This window comes from Mustela nivalis (genome assembly GCF_964662115.1).
Source record: "Mustela nivalis genome assembly, chromosome: 11".
NCBI lineage: Eukaryota > Metazoa > Chordata > Mammalia > Carnivora > Mustelidae > Mustela > Mustela nivalis.
The window spans coordinates 57,700,281-57,725,216 of NC_139030.1; the positions used below are offsets into that span (position 1 = coordinate 57,700,281).

General features: G+C 42.0%; 1 protein-coding gene across 11 annotated transcripts in view; it reads left to right on the forward strand.

Moving 5' to 3' along the window:
* The window catches only part of RBMS1 (RNA binding motif single stranded interacting protein 1), a 132,866-nt gene that overhangs the window by 83,940 nt on the left and 23,990 nt on the right, over positions 1 to 24,936 (forward strand). For all 11 annotated transcript variants that reach the window (XM_082691402.1, XM_082691403.1, XM_082691404.1 and 8 more), the window contains 4 exons: positions 4,297 to 4,355; positions 9,247 to 9,338; positions 18,145 to 18,302; positions 20,300 to 20,379. In XM_082691402.1, coding sequence (XP_082547528.1) covers positions 4,297 to 4,355; positions 9,247 to 9,338; positions 18,145 to 18,302; positions 20,300 to 20,379 — 389 coding nt within the window. The remainder of the gene's footprint in view (positions 1 to 4,296; positions 4,356 to 9,246; positions 9,339 to 18,144; positions 18,303 to 20,299; positions 20,380 to 24,936) is intronic.

The following is a 24,936-nucleotide window of genomic DNA, read 5'->3' on the forward strand; positions in this document are numbered from 1 at the left end:
TACTTTGACTTTATAGTTCAGCAGATGAAAGAAATCTCAATGGAAACGGGGCAGAAATGACAAGCTGTGATAAAAACAGAAGAAATTCTGGTAGATTCTAAGCAGAAGGTTTTATCAGCCAGGTTCACTTGGGCCAATAGGTTTAAATATGAGACTTGTTATCCGCTCCCTTTGAAATTCTAATGATTCTGTAGTCACATCTCTTAATTACTCTTTATCCTTTTGCTTCCTCTGGAGTGGATTATCTGCTTTTAGCAAAGAATATTATTTTCTGGTAGCCAGGGCTACGGTCTGAGCCTCATTACTTTGAAGATAGGGAAAACCCTCAGAATCTTCCTAGTCACATTTTTTTCCTTTAAAATTCTACGGCTTGCTCTCCTCTCTGGTGTTGTCAGAGTGTGAATCCTGTCAGTCAAGAGGCTTTTTTCTCCCAAACCTGTCTCTGTTACTTAATGATGTTTTAAAACAAACTCAACCAAGGGCGAGTGAGTATCTGGTTGATTTATGACGTTTTACTCAAATGTCTGTTACTCTCGGAGGCACGGATGAGCAACAATAGAATCAGACTAAATGGGAACCCTCTTTAACCCCCACCCCCGCACCCCTTGCCCCGCATCATTAAATCTTACCGCAGAGGGAACTAGTACGCGGGAAAGGGTGCGTGCTCTGAACCCCGCTGTGCCTTTTCCTGTTCCTTGAGGCACCATTTGATAGACGGCCCAGGCCTGTGTTCTAGATCCTGTCTCCCGTGATCAGAACTACTTGTTCTGCCCTCCAGTCCCGCATACGGTGACCGCATCATCACGGAGACACTACCAGAGCCAGGGCCTGAGCGACTGCATGTGGGGCATCTTCCAGTTCAGTTATTTGAATAAGATACCTCTGGTGGCAGGGGAGGTGTTGCTGAGCGGACAGCCCAGAAAAGAAGATAACTCACCAGAGGTAAACCCTTCTGTACCCCTCAGGTAACTCCATGTAGGGAGTTACAGGGAGGCCGGTATGGAATAGCTCCCGAGACAGTACCTTTCTGAGAAGTCTTTTAGGCTTAACTCACAAATCATGGTGAAAACCGCAGTAGAAAGTAAAACTGAATAAATTTCAGAAATCTCTTCTCCCACACACCTCCCCCACATCCCTCTTTCAACCATGAACCACATGTTTATTTCTTATGTTTAACACAAACAAAAGCTTTACTTTGGCTTGAAAAGCAAATCTCCCATACCTTGATAAGAAGAGGTCTCCCAGTTGATTTCCTTCGCTTTCACACCTTCAGTGTATAAAGGAAACATTGTTTCTCGGAATTATTTCATGAATAAATTGCAGTGAGAATTTAAACAAAATTTGTTTAAGCTTTCGGGTTTTAGGAGAGATTTTTGGCTTAAAATCTATATGAGCTTTTACTTTCCCATTTGTAAAAATGGCAATAATAGCACCTACCTCATAAGAATGTTGCAAAGTTAATTAAATAAGATCATGCATACAAAGCCCCTGGCACAGCGCCTAGAACATAAGTAGGAACTGAGTAAATGTAATCCCCTTTTTGGTTTCTTATAAAATCACAATGGATTTGGATGAGGAGATTAGGGATGGTTTCATGGAAGAGATAATGTTTGAACAGGTTCTTCAAGTTCAAACAGGGCTAGAATGGGATAATGATGGGATGAGAGAGACATGTTTAAAGTGATGTTTAAAGTAAATTAAAGCAGCAGACATGGTTGGAAGCGCCAGAAGCTGAAAGCAAGGCAAGAAGTATTGTGTGTTTTTTTGCTTGGGTCTAGAGGTAGTGAAGGGGAAGGGTGAATATTAGAAACATGTCAGAGACAACTCAGAAGGGCTCCTGACTGCCTGGACTCAGGATGGTGTCTTGAGGACCTCGAGCCTGGTGGGAGATCAGAGTGGGACACTGCTACTGAATGAAAGAAGAGAAGATGGGTTTGGGCTCTTTAAGGATGGGATTTAGAAAATAGTGGGCATGAGGTGACACTGAATGAGATATCAAAGTATCTTAACTTAAAAAAGATACTTGAGTTGAAAGAGAGACAAAAAACTGACATTGGGGGAATAACAAAAAATCAACTCAGGGGGCACCTGTGTGGCTCAGTTGGTTAAGCAGCTGCCTTTCGCTCAGGTCATGATCCTACAGTCCTGGGATTGAGCCCCAATTTGGGCTTCCCGCTCAGCAGGGAATCTGCCTCTCCCTCCCCCCCACCCCAGTCATGTAGCACGCGCTTGCTCTCTTGCTCTCTGGTTCTCTCTCATATAAATAAATAACCTCATTTAAAAAAAAAACAAGACCCAAATCAGGAAGGAGAAACAAGCACCAGAGAACATGCTTTAAATAACACCATAGAATTGGATGGATTTCCTAGGAAAAGGAAGGGTTGAGATGAGAGTATTTGGCTAAGGAGGGAGGAGGAGAGGAGGTCGAATGGACGAAGAAGCCTGGAAAGAGCACCCAGAAATGTAGGCTGAGATCTGGGGAGCAAGTTCAGAGTGGGGTACTTAGATGTGGTGGCGAGGAGTAATGTCACAGCAGCAGAGAGATCAAAGAGAACAGAAACCCAGAAAAACTGGCATGGACTGAGTGCCAGTGCTCCCAGGAGACTTTTCTCTTTTCCTACCTCCCACATTTCCCTTTCTCTCCCATGGTTAGTGGGGTGAGCAGGACCAGGAGGGTAGAAGGCCAGCCCCTGACCTTCCCTAAATTTCCTTTCTTCTTCTTGGTTTACAAAAGACTCTGAACTCTGTGACCTCAAGCAGAGGCTCTTAATCTCTGTGACTTTCAATCCCCTTATCCTGAACTGGAGTCATACTAACTCTCTTCGATACTGTTGGAGAGGTTTGAGACTGGAATGCAGTCTAAAAGCATTTCCAGCCAAAACTTTTGCAAAGGAGCGTGCTGATAAATAAATCCAGCATGAAAGTAATCTATAGAGAAATGGTTGCTGAAAAGGTGGTTTTTAAATCACTTATTTTCTCTGGTTTTCAGATTTTTCAAAAATTAGTGCCCTTTTTTGCCAAGCATGGTGACCTGTGTTAATGTTGTAAATACTCAGAAGCTCTACAGGGAATTGAAGGTGTTTGTGCGATATTATGCCTCTTGGATGTAATTGTCATTTGAACCTTAAATTATCTTTACTTTCATGCCTGGTTAGTAATCATTTGATTATGTGATTACACAGAGTGAAAATGAACCGGGGAAAAGAGGTGGTTCAAGCCATTTGTTTCTTCTAGATAAATATATTTCAGCTTGTTCAATGCATAAACCAGAAACCTACAGTATTCAGAAATGCTTTAAAGTGCTACACAAGATGCTTCCATTTCCTAAGCTTTCAAGACTTTTTAAAGACCTTGGGGTCAATCATGAAAAAGTATTATTAGAGAAAATAAGAAATTTTAAAAGTAATACACAGGAAAGTAAAATTAAACATGTATAAATGAGGGCACAGGTCACAGATCCGTGATGTGAGTTACGTGCATTTCTCAAAGTCCCCACAATTTTTAAGAATTAATTTTCAAAGGTTTTTCCTTAGCTTTTTGAAGATGAGCACAGATGGCTGTGCTTTACCTTGTGGTGTGGCCACTCTGAAAGGGTTCAGGTTGGGACATGGACTTACTAAGCTACACTTCTACTTCATCTTCAGCAGCAGATCATTAAGAGGTTAATATTCTGGGTTTTTTCCTTCTTCTCCCAACATCTATTGTACCTTAAGGAATTCCATCACCTTTATACAAACCCTCATCAAATTAATGCTTAATCCCTGGCTCATGGTTTTATATTCTTGATTGTTACTATCATTTCACATATGTATGTGGAGCTATTATTACTGAGTTGAAAGAGGTGTTAATATATTAGTTATATATCTTTATAGACTTATATAAACATTAATAGTTATCAAGGTGTTAGGTAAATTTTATAGCCTTGCATTTGGCTTTATATTCACTTAGTGTTGCTAGAAGTAACTTCTTAGGGACTTCATTCCCCGCCCCCACCCCGCCCCCCTATTTTTCTTTTTTTTTTTTGGTCCCAAGAGTGTCAGGTAAGTACCTGATTCCTCAAAGGTCAACATCAGACCGTAATCTGAGGATTCAAATAGGAGGCCTAGCCAGACCCTTCTTTTAGTTTAGTTTTGAGTTTAAAATTCTCATTGTCTGTCCCCTAAGTATAGGACATTTTGTCCTTTAAATTTTGCAGGTGCTTGAAAAGTATGTATGCTCTCTGGACTTTGCCATTCCTAAGGGTTCCTTGATTTTAACTTCTCCTGTTCTTTTTTTTTTTTTCTTTTTATCTTTCAGATATGGGAAGATAGTCTCCACAAAGGCAATTTTGGATAAGACAACAAACAAATGCAAAGGTATATTCCCTTGGATGATAATTTACTACATCCTAGCTCTAGGAAACTGATGGCATTGTAAACCTGATCTTTGGTTTCAAAATTACTACCTCCATTTTATTAAAAACCGAGTCTTCTGTGTCCCCCAGTTCCGGTCTTGCATGGTGTCAGCATATTCCTTTACATTTGTCCCTGGCTGAGGTTTGGCTGGAAACCCTACAGCGCTACACTTTGCCAGAGTCGCAGATCTGACTCCAGTGGAGCTAACAGGCAGGATACTGGTTGGCATTTAGCCCCTACTTTAAAAGGGAAGTAGAGTTAGAAAATAGCTTTTCTTTCCTGAGCCTGAGGAGATTAGAGCTGCTTACTGAAGACCATTGGACTGTACTAAAGAACTGAAAAGATTACATATTGTGCAAATTGGCTCTATTAATTAGAATAGAGTAGTTTTAAGCAGTACTTAATTACATGTTTCAATACTCCCAATTGTTCTGTGCTGAATGCCTGTTGACAATATTGGCAGCGGGGGAGGAGAGAACCATTTTCACTGACCAAATTGTAATAGGGAGGGGAGGTCATACACCCCTTTGAAATATGCTGCTGCATTAATTTGATGCACTGACCTTCAGTTTTCCATGTAATTAGGATGAGCTCATCCAGCTCCGTGAGCTGGAAGAGGAGGCGTCTACAGTAGGCAGTGCTGATGCCCGGTGGTTCTGACTTTTAATGATCCAGCATCTTAACAATGGGCATGTGATTTCGAGGAAAGGGGAAGAATAGAGTCAGCTGACTTTGAGTCCGACCACTGACCCCATGAATTGAAATAAGGTTGACAGGAATAGGCAGAGAAGGCAAATCTCCTCATTAATTAGACCCCAGTTTTTTTAAGGAGTGGCGATAGCTTTGACTTAGCGCTGTCTGAGAAAGTCAAAGAATGGAAATGAACCGTATGGGAAGCCTCGTAGAAGCCAGCCATTTCCTTTAATCTAGACTTGAAGTGGTTCATTGTATTTGTGTCTTCTTCAAAGTTCCTGCATTTAAAGGAGCTTTTGTGGCCAATATCTAAGCCCCTGTTTAAGCCACATGGCACATGAAGACAGTTTTGCCTAGGGACAGTGAATAAAGCAGTGCTTTATGTAGAGAGGTACTCAATAAATATTTTAAATGAATTAAACTAGAGAGTCAAATTGTAGACTGAAATGTTTCTATTTAGTTGCCAAGGTTAGTGTTATTTCACATACTTGTAAACGATTTGAGAAAACAGGGACGTGGGGAAAAAAAACCTTTCAGTTTTATAAAGAAAAGTGGACTCTTGCAAGCATAAAACAGGAAGCTGATCTCAAACATTTGTTTCAAACTGAGAGAGAAAATCACAGTAGGCAAATGGTTTTATGGCTTGACCCTACCTTTCCTCCCACCCCGCCCCCAGCAGAGAAGAATCTTACATGGCAGATCAGTGTGTTAAAAATTAGCACAGCTGCCCAGTTAAGTGAGGGAAGGACTCAGAGGACTCCCCGGCTGAATTCTTCCCATTCCCCTGCACTGAACACGCCTACCTGTATGTAGTACACTTTTCTCCAATGAGAGTTTGTTCCTTAGAAACCAAAATTCCATAAAATGCTCAACACAATATAGAAAAGGTGTAAGTAAAATATACTCATGTGAAATCGGACATCTTATGATACGAAGCCTTCACAGTTGGAAGATATTCCAAGAAAAGTGGAGAAATTTGTGGGGCTTTTAAAATAAAGGAAAGAATAATTCAGAACTGATTGTCCAAACAGCACGTCTCCTGGAGACCTTCTCTTAAAGTGAGTCTCAGGAGATAGTGCCTTCCATGAGGGCAATGGTAGGAACCTTTTAGGGCTCTTTGTAACACACAGGCTCTCAGGAATAGACATGTCAGCACATGTGGTGGGTGGGTGAGTGAAGGGACCAAGGGAGCAGAATGGGTATATAAAATCCTAGAAGTAGAATGAGAGAGCTCCCGGGAAAAAAAAGTTATTTTAGGACAAATGAGAAGAAATAACACAGTATACCTCATAAAAAAGACAGCATGGTAGCCATTGATAACATGAGAAGGCAGGTAAGTGAATGGATGAATAGGTGTATAAATATAGATAATGCATAAGGGATTACAGAGTATTCACATAAATAGAAAATTCACATGTTATATACTAATTTTTTGAGGTTGACAATATCAAAGAATTTTATACCTGAAAGTTAGAGACCTTAGAGGTCACAGAACATTTTTTTTTTGTCACAAAGCATATTTTGGAGTCTCTTTCCAAGAAAGAAAATTACACTGAAGGAAACATTGCTCAGAATAACATTACCTTAGCTATTAAATTTGAAACTTTTTGAGTCAGTTGTTCTTCTGCATTTCAATTTTTGTCAGGTTTTACCCAACTAAATAAAGGTGTTTAAACACTTTCCAACACCAGTATAGATGGCAATTCCAAGCCAAAAAAAAATTTACAGAGTATCAGTTGTGGCACTGATTGAATAATTTTATTAATGCTTACAGAGTTACATATAAAACTAGAACACATGCACACAAATGTCCCTCCACACACACACGAAGTTATAAAAATGGGTGGGAATAAATCTAAGGGGAAGAGAGGGGTAAGAGCAGGAATTCTCAGCTTACTACAAAAATGGCCTGAGTTTGCTAATGGGCAAAACAAAAATAAAAAAACGTATCTATTCCCGTGGCTTAGTGACTATAATGTGGAGGAAAATTCAAGAAGCAGGAGTACCATAACTATTCCTGGTCCTGAGACCCAAGGAGAGTCTTTCTAGGGTTCTAGTGAGAGGCTGCTGTGTTATTTAGCAAATCCCACCTTTAGAAGTATCTTTATACCCATTTATGCAATGAAACCCACAGAATCTATAACTCAAGTTGATACAGTCTTATATTTACTTGAAAGTAATACAGCAGACAAAATGACAGAGCACAGGGTTGCATGCCTACCCATTAGATTTTGTTTACAGCAAAAATATTTATTGAAAATATTTACTGAAATATTTGTGCTTTGAGAAGGCCAGAAAAGAACATAAACAACTAAAATGCAACCATTATAGATTTTTCCTAATAAAATAACAGGTAAAATGATACTAATCGTACTTGACTGATAATAAGTTCAACCCCAGTTACATCAAAGTTGAGATCTTTCTGTGTCTTGTGATATACAGTCAACAAGAAGATTGTGTTCGGGGATGGGGTGGGGGGGTGACCTCACTCAAATATCCATCAGCGGGAGTGACGCTGGATCTTCGTTTACAGCCTGCTCAAGTTGTATGTGGGTGATAAATAGGTGCGAGGGTGACAGTGTGTGTGTGTCCCCACAGAGGATTGCGTATTAGCATTGACTTACGGGTTTCTAAAAACGCTCTAACGGTGTTGACTCTAATTGCTGATGTGGCTGTTGAGTGCCATTCTCTGTTTTTACCTGAGCCAGCTCTTCTTTTTCTTTCCAACCTGGCTGTTTCTCTACTGTCAAAATCAAATCAGGCTTTATTTCCGTCCAATTCCAAGTAATAGAAGGAAGCTACTGCTTATTTCAGCTTTAACGCATCTCTGCTGAAACCTCTATTTCTATAATTGATGGTTTACTCTGTTTCATTACAACCCGTTTAGTTACCAGACAGTAGCTTTGGGTACTAATATTGCCAACCGACCTTTGAACCCTTGCCAAGCTCTGTGTTTGGCCTTGTTGATAGGTATGTTTGTCCGTTTGAATGGACGCTAGTACTTTTCGTGGAAGATACTCTATCTTTACCCTGTCAAGAAATCAGTGATAGGACTGGCCCTTCCCTGCAGCCTCCAAACAGTGCTTTTGTTTTTCAAAATATTCTTACTCATTTAAAGTTTATTTCGTAGTAACAGGCTTGTGTTCCAATAAAATCTCTGTCAGTATTTTTGCCTGCTACCCTGATCTTTTAAACAGTGTGTTAAGTATGATTTAACCTTTTCTCAATAACTTAAGAGTGATCACAACAAAAAATGACCAGTGGCTCACTGGATTGGGTAAAATTCATGGGGCTGTTGCTTTTAGACTGCTTAAGTCCTCTTCGTTTTATAGTTTTGCTCTTTCATGGCTTGTTGCTAGTTTTTGCTGCTAGGTACCATCCATATGCTCATTTTGTAGCTGCCCTGCCCTTACCCTGACACCCTGTACCCCTGCTTCTGATTTAGTGTGGCTGGGGATTACCTGACCAGCTTGTTAAAAATATTTATAAAGCTATGAATAAATAAGCTTTGAACCAGAGCCTCTTTTAGAAGGTTATTTGTTTGTTTGTATTGTGTTTTGTTTTTAGCCATTAGGGCATGAATTGCTGAAACAGCTTTTTTGGCTATCTGGAGGCATTTTTACTCCTTTCTCTATATGAAGGGGAATCATGAGGTATATTTTAAGTAAATAAGTAATCATTTTTAATCACATACTAAACTTTCAATTATTTTATGTTTGGGGTATTTCATGGTTATACTTCTTTGAAAAATAAATTTAGTCTGTGGGATAAACATTTTTTTTTCCTGTTACTTGTTAAGTTCCATAAAAATGCTATTTCTCTGAAGTTGATTTTTTCTTTTTTTAACTTTGGTTGGTTAACTTAGATGTCATTTGCTTCAGTAAGCAGGACACCTGAAGAAAGGGGAAAACTGGAGGTTTGGGGGTTTTGTTTTGGTTGGTTTGTTTTTGACTTGGAAGGAAATCTGCCTAGCTCATGAGAGCCAGGGACAGACAGCCTGCAAAGGAGACAGCATGACAGCTGGTAATGCCAGTGGCATGTCAGGATGTCAGGGGTTCCGTTTCTGCTGCCCCCACATCGGGAACCAGAGAGTCCTTCTTTTGCTCTTTTCATTATCACAAAATAATGGCTTAATAAGCAAGTATGTTTTGTGTTTCAGGTTATGGTTTTGTCGACTTTGACAGTCCTGCAGCAGCCCAGAAAGCTGTGTCTGCCCTGAAGGCTAGTGGGGTTCAAGCTCAGATGGCAAAGGTGAGTCGAGATCCAGTAGTCACCTACTTCTCTGGGCCCTAGCTTTGGTCCTGAAGCCTGGCACAGTGCTCCGCCCACTGGCGTTGGCATTTTCCCTGCGTCCCTGCTAACCTTGTGTGCTTTTGGACGCCTGTTCTGGCCTCCACATCCTCAGTCGTAGTTTAGGGCAGAGGAAGCTACAGAAGCCATTTCGAATCGGTACAGGAAGTCAGACATGTTTAGACACTGGTTATTATGGGATATGAATCTACCCTTTAGTAGTTCTATAATGGCTTTCTTCAAGGCTTGTTTCTGATGAACTTTTAGGATTCTGGCAGAGGAATGTTGTTGAAGTGGGGTTTTTGCCCTTCGAATTCTTATTGCCCAAATGTAAACTTGGGTTATGTCACACCTAGTACCCATAGTGCACTTCTAAAGAGACTCATATAATTCTGTGCAATTTTTTTTTCCATTTGTGGGCCTTGAATTGCTATGGAAAATATTTTTAAGCCTGAAACTCAGCAGTTTGATATTTTGTGTATTCTTTTCAAAAGATCAATAGTTTTATATTCTCTGTCTTCTTGAAGCACAGAGGAAAGTAATTTCATTACTTCTGCGGCTTCTGAATCGTAGCATGTGATCATTGCCTCAGGAGCATTCACATTTCCATAAGGAAGGAGAATTTATGGCAGTTCAAGGGCTCTGGCGAAGAGATAGGTTGGTTACCTGCTACCTGCTCAGACCTTGAGTCTGCTGAAGGATGCGTGTGTAGCTACCACACCAGAGATTTACCTTGACTCGAAGAATCAACACAAATAACGATTTTAGGAATTAGTTAAAGGGATCACCTTTCTCAAAGTAGTCTTTGACTTTAACTGTTTTTAAAGCTTTGAATTGAGTTGGACATATTTTAGATTTTCTTGAGCTCCAGAGTAAGAAGTTAAAATAAATAGAAACTATGTAAATATTAAGCACCATGATTTTCTGATTATCTGTCCATAATATAGAGCAGTTCCCTGTGGCATTGTTAGAAGACCGTGATTATGAGAGTTTTAAATATATTTACTTGTAACTGTGCAGTACTGGTGTTGCATAAGGATTTGCAGCGTGTTTAACCTGCCTCTGTAAACAGTGGGTCCCCGTCCATTTTATAAGCAGGACTTCCAAGGCATAATCAGAAAACAGCCCTATTTACCCCTTACTTTGTCCATTTCCTCTGTTCTCTGAAGTTCCTGCTTCTTCCTCTCATGGATAAAATCCAGGGTGGGTCCCATGACTTTTCTGGCCACTCTCATTATCTTAAAAAGTCCCTTCTCTTCCTGTCTTTCTGATTAATTTTTCCTTCTTGATTTTTCGTATCCGAACTTCACAGAATGTAATTCTCTTTCAACACATGTTTAGCTATTTCTATATGTATTCATCCCAACCTAAATACAGGATTTTAAACAAGATGTTGTATAGGGAATCTCAAGTTACATTCTAAATAAATTTGTAAAATGTCAGAATCACATGTAGAGGTTTTGAAAACTGCTGAGAGTCAGCAGAAGAGATATGTGTCTTGGATGTCACTGGTGCTGGAAGAAATCAGCTTACACAGCAGTTATCTGCTGGCAACCGTATTGATTACTTGGTGATCAGGAAACCATGTTTTCAAGGTTTAGATCCCAGTATAACAAGTCACGTTTTAGGAAATTGTAGAAAAATAGGAAAAGAAGGATTTAATTACATTTTAGGAAATTGGGGGTGGTGATTCATGTGTAATTACATTATAGTGTTTTTGTATTTGAAATAAGGTAGAATAGGATCCGAGTTAATATTTGGATGCTGGATGTCTCATTTTTAAGAACGCATCACTGATGTTACATGTGTGATGCCTGTAATTTAAATGTCCAGGCTTGATAGGTTTATATTTAGGGTGGAGTATAGAGGGAGTTAGAGAATCTCAAGCATACTCCCTGCTGAATGCGAAGCCCGGTGCGGGGCTCCATCCCAGGACCCAGAGATCATGACCTGAGCTGCAGTCAAGAGTCAACCGATTTAACTGACTAAGCCACCCAGACACCTGTGTTTTTGCTAAAGTTTTGAGTATCATGTTGAAGCTTCCCCTTTCCTCCAGCTCAGGTCTGCTGTCCGTCATAATGAGCCTGTAGGGGGAGGGGAGCTTCATTGGTTTCTTTCCTACTTCCCAAAGTTATGTTTTTCTTGCTCTGCTGTCAGCTGGGTAGCTGTGATTTCTTACACTCCCCCCTGAAAACAGGGTATATGGGAAAGTTTGTTGACCTGACAGTGGCATAATCTGATACTGATTTCTCTGGCCAGAGAGGTGGTGCTCTCCCTCTTTTCAGAGATCTCTTATACCACCACCCCAATTGATCTTGTTCCTTTGGTTCCTTGAAACGAGTGAGCATATATCTTAGCTCCTGATCGTCTGAGGGTCTTTCCTCAGGCCCTTTCTACGGGACCTCGTTGCCCTTCGAGGCAGCCTCCCTGGAAGGATACCACACAGCCCTGGCCAGCTCCCCCTTGCGTGGCCCACCTATGATCTACATTTGGCAAATGTCTGGGAGAAGTAGGTACGTACCAGCCACACTTACAGGCCCCTTCAGCCAGCCTTTCCCCTGTTAGACATCGCAGGCTGAAGTCAGACATCGGTCCATTGTACCCACCCAGCTGCTCAGGACCCAGTGCAAGCCTCCTGAGTGGTCTGTTCAAACCCCTCTCGCTTGCCTGGCGGTGATGGGGAAGCAGCCCACAGGGAGAGACGCAGAACATGCCGGCGTTCCTCTCCACATGCGTGTCCATTCGTAGCCTCTCCAGGCTCTCGTAGACAGCGGGAGGTGGGTGGTCAGCAGAGAGTCCCAAACCAGGTCTCCGCCACCTCTCTTGAGGTGGTCTGGTTTCCCACTCTGGAATGGGGGTGTGTCAGCTATTGTTTTGTGGCCTCTGCTGAAACAAGGTTAGAAAGAGGGCTGTTTAACAGCCTGTTACAAACGCAGAGGCCTTACTTAAAGCGGTCGGGAGAGCCCTTACCGAGGCATCCTCCATGTGCAGCGCAGTCTAGTAAATGTACCCCATTCTGAAAAACCCTTTATGCGGCGTTTGGTCAGTGCTGGACTGGGTGGACTCGGGCCCTCCCCGACGTGTCCGCGTGCGCTCTGAAAGCCACCGTCTTGTGGCCTGATCACGAGCACTGTGCAGAGACTTCCTGAGGAGACCTGGGATGGTAAATGGGCTAGGAGAACGATCCCTTTCCACATGGTCAGTGGGGCAGGAGCGGTGCCCATGTTCAGAGATGCTGGCAGTGTGTCAACATCCCACTCTCAGTGAATTTCTTTAGGTCGCTGTAGAACAACTGAGTTTCCCGGGTGTGATTTCTTTTTTATTATATCATTAAAGTTACAAGAGCTATTTTAAATGCTAGAGGGTCCATTGTTCTATACCATGACACCGTGGATTTGAGGCTCTGAAATTGACTTAACCTTCTCATACTATCCAGGTAAAGGAGTGCCTGGCCCGCACTTTCCGTGGAAACAGTTTTTAATTATCTTTTTTTTTTAAGACCTTATTTATCCATTTGACAGAGATCACAAGCAGACAGAGAAGCAGGCAGAGAGAGAGGTAGGGAAGCAGGCTCCCTGCTGAGCAGAGAGCCTGATGCAGGGCTCGACCCCAGGACCCCGGGATCATGACCCGAGCCGAAGGCAGAGGCCTCAACCCACGGAGCCACCCAAGTGCCCCTGTGGAGACAGTTTTTAAAAGAAATTCAGGTCTGGCCCCCATGTTGAGTGATAAGGGATCCATTGCTATCCACCTTTTTGCTTAGCGAATTAGCCAGGATACTGCATACAGGTCTGAACATTCACACTGCCACACATTAAAGGCCTGCTTTCTTGTGAATTGGAAAAAAAATGAAGGGGTAGTCTACTAAGGAAGTCAGCAGGGTGGTGGGGTGGATTGGGGTTTGGGTGAAGGAGAATATAATATTGTGTGACATATTGGCTGTCATGGGTTGAAAAAGGATCCACAGATACTCAAAACTAAACTGAGAACTTGCAAGTGTTCTCACTTGCATTCAGCAACAGTGATTGTTTCTTATTTATGTTTTCACTTTCAATACCTTTCTTGGTATCTGGCATAGGGTAGATACTAAATCTTTATTTTGTGAATGACCAGAGAAGCCCAACTCAGCGAGAGAAAAACTTTCTTCCCAGCTTGAGCAGATACTGAGAATTAAGAATGGGATGTTTAGAAATTATATTTATTGAGCTCTGTCTGTAGAATACCCTGAAGATACTTACCAAAAGGTTTTCCCAAAGGCTCAAGGCCATGCCTCTTGATGTTAACTTGGCCTCGTTTCACATGTGTTTGTTTTTAGAGCAGAAGACTCAGAATCTATAAAAAGAGCAAAACTCAGATATTAAGCTAAAAGGACTTAAAACACAAATCAACATTGGTAATACCTGTTAATAGAATGACTTCTATAGGCCTTTCAGCAGTGCCTCTTAAGGCCTGCTGGGAGTCAGCGGATCGTCGTATGCTATTTGCTTGGTGGTAAGCCCACACATTTCTTTCCGGTAAATAGGCAGTCAGACGAGCAGGACTTTAATCCCCCTTCCACACAGAGTCTGCCGCGATTTAGGCCGTTTGCATTCACATGCCTGGAAGCAGCTATCGGCTGCGTGGTGAACCTATTCAGTACAAGAGAAAACAGATGTCTGGTCTTCCTGCCAAGTCCCTTTCTTGCATTTTAGGAACCATTCCACATGCACAGGGAGGTTTTTGTTAATTTCTTTCAGATGATGACTGAGTGCTTTACACCACGCGGGACCTCTGAGCCCTGCTTTTCTACTCAAGCGAACGTTAGTGGCCATTTATCCCTCTCACGGCCAATGTGGGAGCTAGTTTTCTACTTGTTAGAGAAGCCATTGAACCTTTTCCACGCCTAAGGATGGATATAAAGAGGGCTGTTGGCCCCATTTTATGTTTGGCCACCCATAATTTACAGAATAATTGTTTTTTGAGACATAACATTGTGTGTAATAAAACAGAGTTATGGTTGTCACTGATTTTAAAGAAATTAAATTACCCTCATTCAAGAACCACCCCCCACTTACTACAACTATTATATAATCCATTCTCTATGAATGTATGGCAATTAGACGGCATGGACACTTTGGGGATGAGATATTTTTGGCCAGGTGCTGCCAGCTTAGAGTTTCTTCTCCTTTCTTTCTTCTTTCTTTTTTAATTATTACAACTTTGTGGTCGATGTTTGCAGGATAAGTTGACCATTTGATAAGAAGAATAAATAACATTAACTTTAAAGGTCATCCCAAGTGAAAAACCCTCATTGACAGAGTTGTTGCTGTTGAAAAAAAAAATGCATGAAAGCCACAGGACATATTTACTCGTGTTTAGTCCACTTTGGCTCACTATCAAAGAATGGGTTAAGATCTCCATTTCTTTCTGGATTCTGATTTTAGTACTTATTTTTTTCTTCATCAGTAAACTTTCAAGCTAAATCAGGACTTTAAAGAATGTAACATTTAATTAATATTTTAATTATACAAGCAACTAAAACACAGATTTAAAAAGTAGTTTGTCCCTACGTTGTTAACCCTTGTAAAAATACTTCACACATGACAAATTCCCTCTGAATGTTCTTGAATATTAGTCATTTAATGGTTATAGTTGTAACTTAAAAAGAAAACCCCACAATATTTATGGTATATGTTTCTTCTGTGACATTTTTTTATGCCGTATCTTTGTCCAAAGAGGGTTTTAACACTTTTTAATTAGGGGGTTCCCAGCTTTATTCTGAATGTGACTAAGCATGATTCAGAGATTTTTCTCGTAAGATAGGCTTGATGATATCATTTCCTTGCTTCCATGCCTCTGAAAGCTCCCCTCGCGCGCCAGGCTGTGGCTGGCTTTCTAACTACAATCGGTGGACAACAGTTCTTCCTCCTTCCCCCTCCCCCCACCCACCAGAATGAAATCATGAAATCACAGGATATGCCTGGCTTCTCTCCCTCAAGTTATCAGTATTACTTGGAAATCTGTGGTCAGAAACATCACTTCCATATTAAAACAAACCTAAATAGGGAGTAGATTGCAAAATTTACATGATTTTTTTTTTTTGAGATAAAGCACAAGACTTCCCCAAAAAACTGCACTCTGTAAAGCTACTTTGGCCTTTGCCTGCCAACTCCTCAGTATTCATGGTCCTGCTTGCTGTTAGCAAGGCTTCAGTGGAAAAGTTTAGCAGCAGGGACTGACAAAATAGAATCCAACCCTTAGATACCCTTTCACAATCTGGTTTCAGCCTCATGACTCCTGTTTGGTTGGTTGGTTGGTTGGTTGGTTGGTTTTTTGGTTTTTTTTTTTTTTTTTTTAGGTTTTAAAAATTTATTTTTTGAAAGTTAACATGTGCATAAAAGGGAATTGAAAAACACAAGAAGCAAAGAACGAAGTCATCCCTAATCACAAGCAGTTTACAGTTTGATTTGTTTGTTTCTAAAGTCTGAACTCCATGCCATGCCCTCGGAAAACTCTTCCCTGCCCTTCCCAAGACAAGCTCCCCCATCTCTCCTCCCATTGTGACTTGTACCCTCCTCTGTCCTAAGCGCTACCTCATGTGTTTCTATCTCCCCTACTTAACTAAGCAGCTGCAGGATGGACTGGAGTCAAGGTGATTTTTTGCGAGTCTGGGATGTGTGAGATGCCCTGTAAATCTCATTTGACTGTATGAGGCCACAGGGCTCCTCCGCGCCCACCCTTAGAGGGAAAGGATTCCATGTGTACTGGCCAGCCAAGGACCAGACTTCCACAGGAACAGATAGAGTCTTCTGTACTCTAGGAAATCTTTGGGGACTTGGTAGGGTAGAGCTGACATGAGATGACTAATCAAGGAGCTGTGTCATTAATCAGGCTGATTTGGTAGAGGTAGTGAGTGAAATGGAGATAAGGAGAGATTTTACGTCTCACCCTACCTCAGAAGCACTTAAAAACTTTAATACCTCAGACCGTTTTGCTTTTCTTTATATTTTCAAACACGTTATCTGTTACTGTTTTGCATTTTTTCCAATTTTTATACATTAAAGGTATAAAGATAGATTTTGTTCAGCATAAGGTAATCAGCTGTTCCACACTGAACAGATCTCATTTTAGCTAAAAGCAAAGATACTTACCATTTTGTTTAGTCTGTGAAGGGTTAATGAGATTAAGCATTCGGCTTACTGTTGAACAATTGAAAAATTCTTTTCTTGGGTCCCCCCCCCCTCCCCTGCCACACCCCAGGACACCTGGGCCTGGAGCCTCTGCTGCACCCCTTTGGGATTGGCCTGGTAATGTGCTGCCGCCCTCTGTCAGAAGTCAGAAGCGGGAGGTCAGAGGGATAGTACTTTTTACCCATAGTTTGGGTTTGATATCTCGAATGGCTTGGAAATACCAAGGCATTTGTCATTTCCTAGGATACCAGGCTGTTATTTTAAATCTTACCAGGTAAGTATAGTATGAAAGGTCAATATGCACTTTTACTTGCAGATTATATAAAAGGACAGATTTCATTTCAGGTTTAATTAACAACAGGATAAATTTGAAAGTAGAGACTTTGTACAATTCAAATACGCATATGCCTCTCATATATTTTTAAAGTACTATGCATTTTGAAAATCTAAAATATAATGAGTGTGCTGTTCTGTTGCCTAATGCTGAAACCTCAATTAATGACTTCACTAATAGTGCTTATTAAAGAAAAATCATAAGCCTGTATAGCTCAATATGTAAAGTATAGATGGTTAATAAGATCAAAGGAAAGCCTGATTTAAGACTATTCTAATCTTCACAATTCAGAAGTGAATTTTGACTTGGTCAGAAAATATATTGCTTATAAGCTTATATTGTCATATAAGCTTTTTCTCTGATGCTTTAACACTGTACTCTCAGTAAATGTGCATAGCAGTTACTGGTTCTCGGAGAATTCAGTTGCATATCTTTGGTTTCAGCTGATTCTGTCTCACCAAAGGAAAGGTGACTGGGGAGTGATCTAATTAATTATTGCTTCTGGAACTTTTATATGCATATGACTTACCTGGAAATCTGATTAAAATGCAACTTCTGACTGGGTCAGTTGGTCTGGCACTGCTGGCCCTGGATTATTCTTTGAGTAGCAAGGATTTACCACCCTACCCCACCTACTCCTGAGTTCTTCTGTTGATTCTAAAGTTTGCTCTGCCTAGAGTTTATCATTTTATATGGCTTTGAGTTTACTTGTTTTTGTTCATTCCGGGGCTCTCCTCTCCACATGGGTGATCAGAGCTCTGCAGTGAGTAGTAAGGACCTGCCATGGAGCAGAGGGGAACTGGGACAGAGCCCCGCAGGACTTGAGATGACTTGGTCCAGAATCCGTTGTGTCTCTCTGGATTGAACTATTGACAGTAATAGCCTTCTGTGCAATCGTGTGCCTGAAATGGACTCCTAAAAATAGTCGCAGAGGAGAGGTTGGTTATTTTGGGAGCGCTGCAAACAGCTGAGAGTGTGGCTTCATGAGGGCACTCTCTCCAGCTCCTCGGCACGGGCCAGCAGTGGCACTTCCAAATCGGCTGAGAAGGGCTTGGCAGAATCCTGCCCGACCTGCACAGATTGCCCAAGCTTCGGACGCTGTTTTCAAGTGTACAAGGTGACTTGGGTGTTCTGTAGCTCCCATGCTCGCTCTAGGTAGCACTCTAAAGGGACCTGAGCAAAGAGAGTGGCTCAGAGTAGGTGTGTTAACAACCCTATTTCAACTTAGTTGGAAATTAATGGCGAATTCTCTGTTCTGTTTTAGCAACAGGAACAAGATCCTACAAACCTATATATTTCTAATCTGCCACTGTCCATGGATGAGCAAGAACTTGAAAATATGCTCAAACCATTTGGACAAGTTATTTCTACAAGGATACTACGGGATTCCAGTGGTACAAGTCGAGGTGTTGGCTTTGCTAGGTAAGCACGCTGCTTTAGCTTTACTATAGCAATGACGAGAGCTTAGCCAAGTTTCCTGCAAAATTAAAGTTGAGCGAGAAGAGAGAATTTAAGCCAGGGTTATGGGAACCAGGTGCACCATGAATTTAAATGTGTAAATATTGGTTTGTGTATTTTTTCTCCAGATTTTTTGGAAGTTCATTAGGCTTCTTGAACCTGAATACACTAAATATTTGGTGACTCAGGGCAAGGAAATATCACATGAGCAATAGTTTTGAAAATATGTTTCCTTAATGTTTTGATGAATTAAATTAGGATGCCTGTAACTTTTTAAAAATAACCATCACAGGCTCCTGAATTTCATAAATAAATCAGTATGGCTTTTCTCATTTGATGGAAATTTGATTCATCATAAAGTCAGTGAGTTAGATTATATCAAACATTCAGAAAGTAAGACAGTGATAGGACACCTCTCTAACCACCAAGCGCTGCACCAGTTGTAACATTTTATAATTTGCTTCAGATTTTTTTTCTTTGTTAAGAAGCAAAATGTGACAGATCTATCTAGAGTGTCCTCAGTTCTTCCAACTTAATTTTATCCCTTCCTCTCTGGAAAGGATACTTCAATATAATGGTTAATTTTGTTTCTAAAAGAAAAATCTCAAACACAAAGTGCTTTGCGTTTTGACATAGTTCTAATCTATAAGCCCATATATAAAAACTGACTTTCCATTATTCAGGGACCTATTCAGACTGTGCAGGAACAGATAATGTCTATATGTTGACTTTGATTTTGGAAGAAAAATTGCTGGTATTTTACTTTCATATACAACATCCGATATGATGACAGTCACATCTCCAGAGACCTGGGAAATCAACAAAGAAGGCAGCTTTTTTCACTATTTTACGCGTAAGAAAGTCAAGTCAAAGAAGAGATGTTTCCGTTGTCAACCAGACTGCCAAGTAATGAAGCAAAGTCTAGTACTTGGGTTCTTCTGGCTTTTAGTTGATCGCTCTTTCTTGTTAGCCCAGATAATTTTAAGATAAAACTAAAATTTCTACAGGTGGACAGTCACCACAACTTGCATTTCCAGTGTACACTTAATTGTTTAAAAGGATCCAGGGAAACAGTGAATGCTCAGCACCCGCTAAAAATCATCGCCTCTGTGGGTGTTCTGAAGCAGATCAAGTAGTTTCAATTTTGTATCCAAAGATGGAACCCAATTATATTCTGTTGCTTTTTAAAACTATTACTACCCATTAAAACCAAGATGTAACTCTCCGGGTCGTCCAGGAGTGAGGTGCATTTTGAATAGATTATTCAGTGTTTCTTCCATTAAAAAAAAAAATAAAAACAAGTCGAAATAATGTAATTCCCTTGAAATGTTTCTCAAGGGTTTTTAGCCACCTGCAGGTGTAGAATAAATTGTAAAGTTAGGCTCAATCCTTTAATTACTCCTCTGAAGCCAAGAAGACAAAGAGAGTACATAGCCAACTTCACTAATTCAACTTTATACCTAGAGCTAATGTAAAAACCATATAAGGAGTATCCTGAGATTCTCATTCGTTCTTACCATGACTTCTGAATCTGTCACTTTGTGAATGTGTGAAAGGAAAGGCCATCTTCAGAATATTGTGGCAACAGTAAGTCCACTTGTATTTTGAACTGGCAGTTCTGTTTCAGTTCCGTATCACGACCAGCAGAGCTATCGCGTATGCATCGCCAATTCTCCAACAAGGAGAAAAAAGTGACACATTTGATATGCTTGATATTAAACACTCTGGATATGATTTACTTATTTTATGATTCAGAAGGTACTCTGTGGATATCAGTTATCATTTCATTATAGAAGTACACATAAAACAGAGCAAAGATAGGATAAGCCCACTTTTTCTGATTCACATTTTTGCTAGGTTTCATTTGTCTCCCGTAGCCTATAAGAATGTATTCACGTGCACAAAAAAAATCTGAAATTAAGAGATCTCTAAATATGTGTTTTATTTTGATGGATGAATAGGATGGAATCAACAGAGAAGTGTGAAGCCGTTATTGGTCATTTTAATGGAAAATTCATTAAGACACCACCTGGAGTTTCTGGTATGTTGTTTGTCTAAAATTTTATCAGTAATCTTTTATGTAATATATGTATAATTTTAGCATTTGTGATGTATCAAGAGCCAAAAACTCCTCATCTAGCTCTTAAAAATTTATTTCTTTGGTTCTACAAATAAGACTTGAAGATGCACTTCTCCCAGACATCGAGTGTTTAAATATGAATGGGAGCCATGCCAGTGGGAGGGAGGGTGTGTCCTCTCAGGCACTCGGAAGCCCTTCCTTCTCTGATGCAGGGGCCCATCCCCAGACCGGCTTCTCCCACCACCCACCAGCCTCAATAAATCTGGCCTGCAGTCTTGTCCCTTGAGGGCCATGCTCTTCTCCACCCCAGCTCCTGCCTTTCTTTTTTTTTTTTCTTTTTTTTTTTTAGATTTTATTTATTTATTTGATAGATCAGAAGTAGGCAGAGATGCAGGCAGAGAGAGAGGAGGAAGCAGGCTCCCTGCTGCCAGAGCTCTGGATGCGGGCCTCCATCCCAGGACCCTGAACCATGACGCAAGCCTAAAGCAGAGGCCCTAACCCACTGAGCCACCCAGGCGCCCCCTATCTCCTGCCTTTCTTGTGGAAGATCTCAGCATGTGTTACCCTGCACCCCTTACAGAACCTGAACCTCAGTCCCTACGGCCCTTCTGTCCACCCCATGGTAACAACTTCCTCCCATGGCCGGGCCTTGTGTTCTCATGCCCAAGAACACCACACCTCAGGAGCTTTACATTCCCAGATCACACTGGCTCCCACTAAACCTAATCCGAAATTCAAAAGGGGTACTTCTTTACTTTTTATCCCCACCAAATCTGGTCTCCATTTTAGCAGTATCCTCACTTGTCTTATAACCCAACCCTTGGTCACACCTGCCTCACAGAATGCTAAGCCTGGATTAATTCTGCAGCAGGCCACCTTCTCAGCTCCTCTTACATCCAGGCTGTAAATGTTTCCAGGTTGACCAGACCCAGCATCACTGGTCCTCACTCAGCTTTCTCATCCATCCCTGGCTGCAGGCTTCTCTCCCAGCCTGCTCGCTTTACCCTTAACCCCCTCTCAACTCTAAGCAAATGACTTCACTTCTCACTTGATGAATAAAATTGAGATCACCAGGTGGAAACACCATCAATTTCCTGTTTCCTCCCAACAAGGAGAGAGACCAACCCAACCCCATTCTTGCCTCCCCCCTTCCCTAAAGTCTCAAGGGCAAGGGGTCCCAAGTTGTCGTCTTGATCGCGTACCCTCAGGACCTTGCTCTGCCAGGTATCCCCTCCCTCTCCTACAATTTCAGATGTCTTTTGCTTTTATTATTTTTTTTTCCCCCAGCAAAGCTGAAAACCTTTATTTTCAACAATAACGGATCTCTGCCATGACTAATTGGTAGACAAATGCAAGAAAATGCACAAATAAACAATACCAGGAACAAAAATTTTGACTGTGACTACAATAGACATTTTTTTTTAAGTCACAGAACACAGTGAACAAAACTATGAACTACTTTATGCCAGTACATTTTAAATTTCATTTACTAGAAAAATCGACCCATTTGTGTTTGAGACCATTCAGGTCTCTTTGATCTTGAATCTAAAACTAAAACCCTGTGTTCCTCTCTAGCCCCTTCTCACATAACCCTTTTAAAAGCGTTGTCCCCATTTCTGTCTTCCGTTCACACCTCACCCTCCCCTGTGTGACTTCTCCTCGTTGTGTCTCACATGGTAAACTGTATTAGTCTGCTGAGCTGTGTGACAAAGTATCAGACTGGGGGGCTTACACCATGGAAATACCGTTGTCTCAGTTCTGGACACTCGAAGTCCAAGATTATGGTGTTGGCAGGATGGAGAGAGACTGTTCCAGGGCTCCCTCCATCCTTGGCTTGTAGACGAGCATCGTCTCCCTGTGTTTCTTCACACCATCTTCCCTCTGCACATGTCCGTCTCCATGTCCATCTTTCCCTTTTTTTTTTACAAGGACACCCATCATTTGATCAGGACCCACACTAATGACCTCTTTTGAACTTTAAAAGACCCTATTTGTAAATAAGGTCCTCTTCTGTCATTATGAGTTACTGAGGGTTAGGATCTCAGCTGTTTTGGGGAGGGCTGGGGGTAGTGGGGACACAATTCAACTAACACTTACCTCCTGGTTATCGCAATTCGGAGGCTTCCCTCTCTTTCAGATACTGTCTGTCTGGTGTACTCAATACTGCCGGTCCCTTACCCATCTCTGAAACATGTCCTCCTTTGACCTTTGCGTCACCTGTTTTCTTCCCGTCCTGCGTTAATTTCTTCTCTTCTATTGGCTTATTTCTTCTATCTACTCCTTAACTGTTGCTATTTTCCTGAATCCCACTTCTGGCTCACAGTTCTAGTATAGATGTATATTCTCAAGGTTTCCAGTAGTAGGTACCTTCATACAACTCAGAGATACCGTCTCCCAACCTGGCTTTGCCCTGAGCATCAGGCTGCCTGGTCTCAGTCACCATCCAAACATCGTCTCCAAAGCAAAACTGGCACCCCCCACCCCCGCATCGAATCCTGCTCCTCTTCCAGTTGTCCTTTCCTCAGTTAGTGGGACCAGTACCCAACCAAGCGCTCAAACTGGAAACGCAGGCCAGATCAGCCTGGGCTCCCTCTTCCCCTCCCTCCCTCCATCATGCAAGTCCTTCCATTTTTTCCTCTTGATAATTTATAGACCAACCCGTCTCCCCACCATTCCTCCTACCACAGCCTAGCTTAGCCCCAGATCTCTCCCTGAGGCCCTTACGGCCGGCTCATAACTGCCTGCCTGATCACTAGCCTTTCCTCTCCAGATACTTGCCCTGACTGTGGCCAGAGAGTTTGATGAAATGTAGACCTCTGTGTCACTTTCCTGCTCCAAGTCCCCCTCCTCCCATAAAGGAAAAAGCCCAGTCTCCTGGAAATGATATTGAAGGCCAGAGGCGAAAGGCCTCTTGCCTGCTTCGTCAGTCCTGTCTCCTTCTTTTCTCTGCCTCATGGTGTGTCCTCCTCCAGGACAAGACTATGAATATATTCCAAGCACACCGTGCTGCTCCATTCCTCCCTGATTTCTCTCCTTTGGTTTCCAACTTAGTGCCCTTCAGTTCCCTTTAACCCTGCTCTCCAGTCCTCAACCTCCAAGACTGGGTTCCAGGCTTGCCTCCCCCACCAGAGCCTCCCCTGGCCCAGTCGGTCTGTGCGCACAGCACCGTGAGGACTCTCGTCTGTGTCCCAGCACCAAACGTGGCCACACGGGTTGCTTAACTCAACTGGGAGCTCCCTGAAGGCAGAAATTGTTTCCCATCTTAGGGCAGTACATCAGCCATACTAAGCAATGATAAGTGTTTGTGGGTTTTGTATAAACTTCCCTCCACTATTCCCCCAGACAGTACTACGTGTTCCCACGCTAGCAGGCTAGTGGCTGACCACAGACCAGAAGACGTTTCCATTTTCCCCCGTGCGCCAGGCTGCGCGTGGGTGACTGGTGTTCGGTATTGGTTCTGCTGTAGTTCCAGGGTTTCATCCTTCACTGGATGGCTGGGGGTTATGATCGGAGATTTACTGTAATTCTGTGTACCCAGTTGAGAATCGCGGGTGTAGAGGAACCCGTTTGTAAGTATATCCAACTCCACAGCCCACGCTTCATCTCGGACTGCTAAGCCCATGCAGGATTTGCAGGGCTGCATGTGACCGTGAACCATCTGCAGGCATGAGTCTGGATCACCCCATCCAAGACCAGGAGGTGCTGTTCCATGGAAGCCAACCTTGTGCGAGAGCTTTCTTTTTGTTTCTTAAGTTGGTTTTGTTTTCCTGTCAACAGCACTTGAGTTGAAGGAAAATAGCGATGTCTTTACCCTCCAACCAAGTAAAGACAAGAGAGAAATTTACTACGTTGGAGCTTTCTGTCAGACCGACACTGTGGGGCCTTCTGCGGTTAACACGTGTGCACACCTGACTCCTGGTGTCCTCCTCACTTCCCCGTGTCATCCGTGTCGGGACCCCGTGGTGTTAGTCCCTCAGAAGGGCTGCTCGGCCACCACCAGTGACCGCTTGGCTTTCTCAGCTCATTTTTGTGGACAGCGGGGAAAGTTCGAGGAGGAGAAACATCCCCGCACACAGTCGTCTTGATGTTGTATCAGTCAGAGATGGGATAAGATCTGCCCGTTTCCTGAATGAAGTAGATCTCAGGGTGTCACAGATCAAGTCGAACAGTTTCCTTTTTTCTCCAAAGGCCTTTCGTGGTTGATTCATGTAACTGTTTGCTTTGAAGTAGGTTTAAAGACAACATGTTGGTCATACCTATTCAAGGGAAAGAAGACGTTGATTTCCAAACCTCATGTAAAGGATTGTAGGATTCTCCGTACCTTTGCAACTAGTAGAGAACAGTTCCTTCCAAGTTGTGCCAAGTGACGGCTGTAAGAAACAGAGTCCTTCTGCCTCAAGAGAATCTCTGCTTGGAGGTGTGCAGTCAGGCCGTTCTCTTTGCTCTGAACCAGAACTTAATTTTATGCCGTTTTCTAATGTTTCATGATTTTGTCTATGTATTAGTCTTAGTTCCCAG